This window comes from Charadrius vociferus, unplaced genomic scaffold (assembly GCF_000708025.1).
Source record: "Charadrius vociferus isolate BGI_N301 unplaced genomic scaffold, ASM70802v2 scaffold562, whole genome shotgun sequence".
Lineage (NCBI taxonomy): Eukaryota > Metazoa > Chordata > Aves > Charadriiformes > Charadriidae > Charadrius > Charadrius vociferus.
Window position 1 is genome coordinate 7,518 of NW_009647234.1, and position 7,985 is coordinate 15,502.

A 7,985-nucleotide genomic window follows, 5' to 3' on the forward strand; every position below is an offset into this window, starting at 1 on the left:
CCTCTGCTGCAGACAAGGCAGAGCCCGCACTGACTGCTGGTCTGGCCTGCCACAATCATTCCTTTATTTTGAAGTAACTCCTCTCAGTCAGCCCAGAAGCCGCCCAGAGGGTCAGCAGTTCCCTTCTGGAAGCACGCAGCAGCTGCGAAAGCTGCTCCTCTTAGCGTACAGCCTGGAATAAACTGACATTACGGTGGGATTTGGACGATTGCCTCTTCGGCCCAGAGATTTACCTGCAGCTTAAGTGAGGGCTCAGGAACAAGATTCACGTGCGGGAAACAGAACACCTTGTCTGCAGTCAGACTGACTTAGGAACAGGCAGGGAGCTTTCAATTAGCTTTGAAGTTCAGACTAGCCTTAAGAAAAAAAGTTACACTTGCTTTTTTCCTCCATACTTTCCCAGTTGGAAAAAACAGACCTAGTCTCATAATTGTACCCTAATTACGAGGCTCTCACAGAAGGGAAGTTACATACGGGAACAGAACTAGGTGATTTTCATTCATCGTCAAGAGCCACAAATAAACAAAACAAGTGTTAAACGTGGGGGCTGGAGGGGATTTGCCTACCACTGAGCACATCTGGGCTGATGTAGGCAGGGCTCCCTCGCTGGTCTTTCAGCAGGTCATCTTCACTCACGAGGTGCTTTCCAAGACAGAAGTTTGTTATGGTTATTCGATGAGTCCTGGGGAGAGTCAGAAGAGATCAGTGAACGCAGCCCATCCTGCAGGGGCCACACACCACAGAGGAAGGTAACGCCAAAGCAGAGGTGTGCATCTGTGGGGCTTTTTGGGACACCTGAAGTGCCCGGAAAAGACAAGCGGAGCTGTAAGATCAACTCCATCCCAAGAGGGAGGGATGCCACACCGCTCAGCGTGGCTTGCGAGGCTCTTACAGGAGGAGTAAGAATCTATTTTACAGCTACAGACAATGCCCACATCGAAGGTGAGTGCTGTGTGTGAGCGTGGCCGTGAGCACAGGGGCTCACGTAACCCACACAGCCGCCTGTGGGGCAGCCTCCCAGGAGCATCCCGGCCAGCGGCACAGCACCCCACGGGCACCAGCACCACCAGGATCTGCACTTTCCTGTTTGCTGACCACTGTAGGGCGTGAGTGTTAAGAAAGCAGAAGTTTATTTTAACAGCTGATTCTCCCTACACTTCCCACCTACCATCGCTAAAGGCATCTTCTCCACACAACATTGCCTGGAAGCCGAGGGACCATACCCTACAGAAGGACTGCCCACGACGGCGCCCCGTGCACCGTTTGCTTCAGCATCACCAGCAGATGAGTTCCAGGACCTTTGATCAGATTCAGTACAACCGCTTTTGCGTTACCCCACAGTCCCACAGCAGGAGTCCTGGGGCAGATTCACCCGATCTGCGGGACTGTCCTTCACGTGCAGGTACACGGAACAGACCGAGTCTAACGAACATCCAAAAAGCCTCCTACGTCGAGTACTTCAGAAAAGGTGAGAACTGCAGGTACACGCTACTTCTCTATTAAGATACCCCTACTTCCCTATGGTATCGCCAGCTCCAATTAATGAATTTTCCAGGGAAAGTGAGCTCAGTACAAAATTACTACCACATGAAATCTTTCATGTCACTCAGGTACTTTGGATTTTAATGTACAACTTAAAGGACTGAGCAGAAAAACATTGTCTAGAAGATTTCTATATCCTTGAAAAGTATTACACAACTAGAGCCTGAGAGCATGAATTAAGTCAGTCAAAATAACCAAGAAATACTTCCAGCAAATCTAACAGACAAGTGAAATAAAACCAAGTGTGGGTTGGCAATGGAGAGTTGATTATTAAGAAAGGCAGACTGGTGTTTCAGAAGTGTTAGCTTCAACTGTCAGAGAGACTTCCCTGGCTGAATAACAATTTGCAGGATTTGTTGAAGATTTAAAAGACTAAGTGTTCTAAAGGACACTAAAGCGTTCAGGGTTGCTTGGTTTTATTTAGTCACTGAAATTTGATCTGATCTATAATCATCCAACTATGGCACCGGCTAGTTGGAAAACCTGCACGGCTTTAACGTCCGCATCTCGCAGGGGACAGTGTCTGAGGGATCTTCATCAGCCCGGGGGGTAACATGCCCAGTTAGGACTCCGCAGTGGTAAGCAGCGACCTTCACTCCCCCGCCAACAGAGAAGACCTGGCTCTTTTGTGAGCAGGGCTGGAACAGAACAAACATTTCTGATGCGCCCGAATGACTGGTCCTCTCCATGGTGATCTATTCTTACGCCTCACCCACCCTTTCACATGACTCACTGCTGTACAGGCTACAGTTTTTCCTCACCAAAGTTGATGGGCTTGCTAGTAAAAAGCAAAAACATAGCATGCGACGCAAAGAATTACTTTGGCAAGTGCGTTCACAAAGCTTCAAACACCTCCCCCTCCTGCTGGCGGGGGCCCCTGTGTGCAGCTCTGTCAGTGGGATGCTCCACCGCACGCTCTGCCCAGAAAAGAAGGGAAGCGCCGGGTGGATCCTTTGTCTGCCTCTTCTAGCAAGGAGAATCAAAGCAGCAAGCAGAAGATAAGAAATTAATCTTAAAGCAGCTCTACAGAAATGACTTAAAACGCTTACAGGTGGCCCTGAAAACCACTAGCTGCTGTGCGCCAGGGGCGGGGGGGCAAAAAGTTCCACCTCAGCAGGTAAAATCTGTTTGCTTTCAAACAGCATTAAGGAGGAGAAAGAGGCGAGCTGTGACCACAGCGAACCGGCACGCTGCGCACCGCCTCTGGAAGCCTGAAGGCCTAAAGCCGTCCAGTTTATTGATTCCACAGAAAAACAGACACTGTGAAAAGACAATGAATTCCACTCATTCTTAAAAGTTCGCACAAAATCTTTAGCCAGTAATGTAATACCAAAGGACACAGCAGAGTATCTGGACTGGAACTAGCTGGCCAACTAAGTAACTACACAACCCAAGACAAGTGAAAAACTCCAAGGAGCCACCAAGCCAAGCGCACGCGACCACCAGCTGCCTCTCACTCGTGCTGAGCCCACGAACCACTGACGCTGTTCGCTCTGCGCCGGGAGGACTGGTCCCTCCTGCGGCTGCACCGCATCCAAGACGCGTTGGACGTCAGTGCATTATAGACTGAGGCTTGCATCAAACCAGCTAATGGGGACAAGGAAGCTATTTCAAGCACAAATACAGACCAGACAGAAGAACTTTTGTTTAGATAAGTAAATATTTTACTGCTAGCAAAAACACAGCAGTGTAACAGTCAAAGATTGAACACTGCTGCGATTATAGTACAGCCTGCAGTGTTGGGAATTCCTTCAGCACAATGGAAAGTGAACGACGTGAACAGAAACTCTTACCACGTTTTAATTCTCTTTTTTTTTTTTTTAATATATATAAGCATTTCTTTTGCAGGTTTCTGAATTACTATAACATTTAGTTTTCAGAAGTTAGATTCCAAAAAGAAGTGCTGACCTTGGTCACTAAGCTTGGTGGAAGAGTGAACTATCTAGGTTGTGCTCAATTCATTTTTGGAGATTAACACACATAACTTTGAGCTGGATTTTTTTTTTTGCGTGGCCTGCTTCCATTTCCCTCGCCCTTCTCACATGACAGCACTCTCAAGCGCTGTCTTCCTTTGTGTTTCTAATAGAAATCTGCTCCGGGGAAGAAACTTAAGACAACTGCCAGAACAGCAGCTCTTCAGCAGACTTACCTTTTGTTTAGCACCATGTTTCCTAGTTTCAAGTCTCTGTGCACAATATTTTTCTGTAAAATATATAGTACAACATGAGCAAAAGCGTATTTGTTATAGAAGTATAAATCTGACAAAAGCACTAAGTATTTTTTGAAATCATGTTCATCTTCATTTGCAGAAATAAGCAAGATCCAGGTTTTGTCAGGTTGCATCCTGGATGCTTTGTGCACTTCATTTTCAGTTCTGGTCAGAAGGACAAACCAAGCAAATTCGCTACTTTGAACACACAGACCTGACTAAAACTAAGAAGCCTGAAACTTAAAGTGTCCAGGCTCAGCGAGACCAGTATGATGAGCATTTCCTCAAAAGACACGTGCTTTGTTGCTCTGCCAAGGAAGGATGGGTGTCCCTCGTCACAGGGCAAGAAGTCAATCATCGGCAGAATCTATTTTTGTTACAGTAATTTCTAGTTCATTGATCTCAAACTCATAGCTTGAGGTTCTGATCTCAGAAATCAATTCTTACATTGTGATTTATTTAGCTTCCAACGGAAGTAGCCTGAAGTGTTTCCTATGTTTGATTAGCCTCTGCTCTCCTCTTCGGCCGCCCCTTTCTGAGGTTACTAACGCTGTAGCTCACCTGATCTGCATTTAGTCCAGCTGGCCCCTCTCCACGGTCAATAAATGCTACGTTATCATCAAGAAACTTGAGGGGAGGGGAAGGGAATGCTCTTCCATGGCTTGAGGCATGAGGCCTCACACAGAACACTGTTAGAGGGAAACAGCTGAAACACCCATCCTCTGTAACCTTGCCACTGCCTGCACAAGGATGTTGCTTTAAAACTTCTACTATACTAACGTGGGAAAACTAATCCTTCCAGCACTGCAAGGGATAACAAAGATCTTACCTTATGTAATGCTTCTACCACTCGTACCACATCATAAAATATCACTACCGTCTCCCGCTCACTGAGTCTCTTCTCTTTAATGACATAATGCTGCAGATTGATCAGATCTGCTGTTTTGTCACTGAAATCATGAGCACAGAGACAGTCTAACACAAGACAAATGCGCTTCTTCATTTTTCTGACCATTCTGTTGGCTTCTAGATCCTCTATGATTTCACAAGCTCGGTCCTACAGGGAGGCAAACAAATAAGCAATAGTTCAGGGAAGCTATCTGGGCATATGTACTTACTTAGAGAGCACTAGAGAATAAATAACTATACGGTGATCTCAAAATAAGCAAACGCAATCGCAGTGCTTGATCTTTGCCCCGAGTTGGGATTTCAAAAAGAAGATACATGATCTCTACTTAACGAAGCCAGAGAAAGTCTATGCTGTTTGGCTGTACGCGTATGTCAGCACTGATACTGTTTATATACACACAGACACCTTTAGATAAAACCCAGAAAAACTCTACAGTGGTACAGACCAGGGATCCAACACATCAGTAATGAGAACAGAAATCTTAAGACACAATTAGCAGTTCTTCCATAACATTAACCAGGACACAGCTGAGCTGGACATCTGGCTTATTTAAGATATAGTACAGATGGCCCCAAATGGAAATCTGTTGATAAAATTTAACCAGCAAGCAAGGCAATGCCAACACCCAAACCAGCACTTCCTACCGGCCCATCACATCCACGAACAGCTCTGAAGGCGTTAACAGCAGCGTAATTCACTCACACGAGACACTGATCAGCGCATTGAGTAGTTTAACTTGCTGAAACAGTTTCTTGGCAATTTGTGCCCTCTTCTAAGTCATCATAAAATAGTACAGAGACTGGAAAGCACAAATGCAGTTCTAAAGGGTGCTCTATGGGCACAAATTAATTTGCCAGTTATTCTCCTACTTGAAGGGGACGCCACTGAGCGCCTGTCCCATCTTTGAATGTTCTCACGTTTCCCAAATCCCATTACATCCCACTTAACTCTCAACAGCCCCTGCCACAAACTTGTTTGTTTGAAGCAGCAGTGGTTAGTCTCAGCGGTGTGCTGGTAATTCTTTACACACAGGAACGGGGTCAGCACGAACTGTACATTAAACAAAAGCAGCTCAAGCCAACAGCAATTACTGGCGTTGCCCCAACCCGGATGGAGACCAGCTGTACCTGAAAGAGCCCGTGATGATGAACCACTCCTTCCTGGTTGTGGAGCAGGGAAAGGAGAGAATACTCCGTGTGTAGCAGCATCTTGCCCTGTCGTTCCTCCTGGGTTTCTATTCCTTTATCACCCCTTTCTTCTAAGGTGAGAATCTTCAGGAAGAGGGAAAAGACCTTTACAGCTCGCACAAAAAACCCAAACGCTCCCAAACACCTCACATTTTAGGTATTCACATGTGTTTAACAGCTGATGTAATTACTCTGTTTGCATACTTGCCACAAACCTGTCTGAACTAACACCTGTGCAGAACGCATAGCATGAGCTTGATTAACACAGAAAAGCGGCTCAGGCAGCTTTTTGCAAATATCCCATGTGATTTTTCCCCACCAGAGCCACCCCCATTTCAGGCACAGCGGAGCAGAGGGCTCCAAGAGAGCACTGCACAGCAGCCACAGAGGCCTCGTCTCAGGGCTGATCTCGACACCAGACCTATCCCTGGCAGAACTGCCCCACCGAGGGGAAGTTCCAGCCGCCACTTCCGACAGCGCACTGGGTCAGCCTCCACCACACACTGCTGCAAGCGCTTCTCTCGCCAGAGCTCAAGTTGAAGAGCTCTGAAGTTTGCTTACCTTTAGCTGATAAAAGTCATCTGTCCCATCCTTTCTTGCCAAACACTGAACAATACTTGGCACAGGGGAGTTACCTAAACGTGGACCTAACAGCACAAAGCAAAAACAGACTTGTTTTCCTTTAAGCAGCAATGACTAATTCAGGGTTACATCAGTATGCAAGTGTCACACAGTTTACATTAGTTTAAACTCAGTTCCCTTTTTTCAGGAGATTAAATGCGTTTCCACAAATTACAGTCTAAAGAAAAAAAAAAAAGGTGCATTGAACTCTGAAACCTTTTTGGACAATGTTTCATTTGTTCACTGGAGAAACATTTAACAAGAGCCCACACATGGCACAGCTGTTTTCAGAAATTCAAATTTCTGCATGCCCGAACCATAAGGCTTTTACATTTACTAGCAACACCCATGGCAACTGCTGTTACCACACCTCTGAACCCAACCGCCACCTCTGCAGGCACTGCTCAGGTACGCAGATTCGTCCACATTTCAAGTTAATATACACTCTCCACTCTTCAGTTTAAATCAATCAGCTTCCAACTGTTTATCCATTGGTTCCCACTGTGAAGTCCATCATGTTTTTGACGGTTTATAGAACTAGCTCTGAACTAACAACTATTCTAGCAGCTCTCAACGGTAGCAGAGTGCTCGTGCCTTGGCACACGCTGCTAATGAGCACTACTGCATTAAGCGGTCTGCACGCTGATTAGACAGCATACTCCAGGCAAGCAGGGCTGAACATTTCCCCAGAGCTCTGACCAGAAAGCCCCCTGAATGAATTTGCTCTTTAACAAAGTCTACGAATGTGGGTTAAAAAACCCCAAAAAACGAAAGGGAAAAGCAAGGGTTCATATTCATCTTAAAAGCCGTACCTGCCTTGCTGTATTAGTATTACAAACCTCCTTAGCTTGACTCGCTGCAGAAGCTCCAAGGGCTGCTGCTCTGCTACAAGGGAATTGCACTCTGAGGTAAGACACTAAATGACACATCTGCTTTGCCTCGTTTCATAATGCCTTTTCTTTTCAGTTTTGCAATCAGTAGCTACCTTGAAAACCAACGAAGAAAACCCTCTCTGCTTACCTAGTATAAAAGGGCCCGCTCTCTTGGCATTATTTCCAGAAATCCCTGTACAAAGAGCTTTTGCCTTAGTGGATGTTTCCCCAGCTCCTCTGTCTGATGCTCGCCGCTTCATCCTTGGCTCTTGAAAGAGAAAGAAGATCACATCTGATGAGCAACTGAGAAAATTTCTTATACTATCCCTTATTTCATACTGGAAGGCTTTCACCTACTGATGCACTCGTGTCTCTGCCTACTCGTGTTTCTACAAAAAGGCTGTGGCTCATTACTGATAGACCAGTTGTGGGTTGGATGCTTAATGCATTTTTGAAGGTATAAATCAGCCTCATTATTCAAAGCAACATTTCCTAGAACAGTTGTTTGAGAGACATAGTGGGAACAAGTCAAAATAATTAAAGCTTGTTTTACAGCAAAAACAAGTTTGCCAATTAACATATTCCAAAAAACTCTGAAAGAAAATCTAAGTTACCCTTTTGTATGCGTGTCTACTTCTGATTGA

At 45.6% G+C, this 7,985-nt stretch overlaps 1 protein-coding gene across 2 annotated transcripts in view; it reads right to left on the reverse strand.

Moving 5' to 3' along the window:
* Window positions 1–7,601, reverse strand: part of STK40 (serine/threonine kinase 40) — a 13,373-nt gene extending 5,772 nt beyond the window's left edge. The window contains exons 1-6 of one of the 2 annotated variants that reach the window (XM_009879861.1): window positions 7,490–7,601; window positions 6,410–6,495; window positions 5,789–5,932; window positions 4,581–4,808; window positions 3,692–3,744; window positions 567–682 (exon numbers count right to left, since the gene is read on the reverse strand). In XM_009879861.1, coding sequence (XP_009878163.1) covers window positions 567–682; window positions 3,692–3,744; window positions 4,581–4,808; window positions 5,789–5,932; window positions 6,410–6,495; window positions 7,490–7,601 — 739 coding nt within the window. Of the gene's footprint in view, window positions 1–566; window positions 683–3,691; window positions 3,745–4,580; window positions 4,809–5,788; window positions 5,933–6,409; window positions 6,520–7,489 lie in introns of both variants that reach the window. The other variant, XM_009879860.1, reaches the window with a different exon arrangement.
* Between the last annotated feature and the right edge of the window lie 384 nt (window positions 7,602–7,985).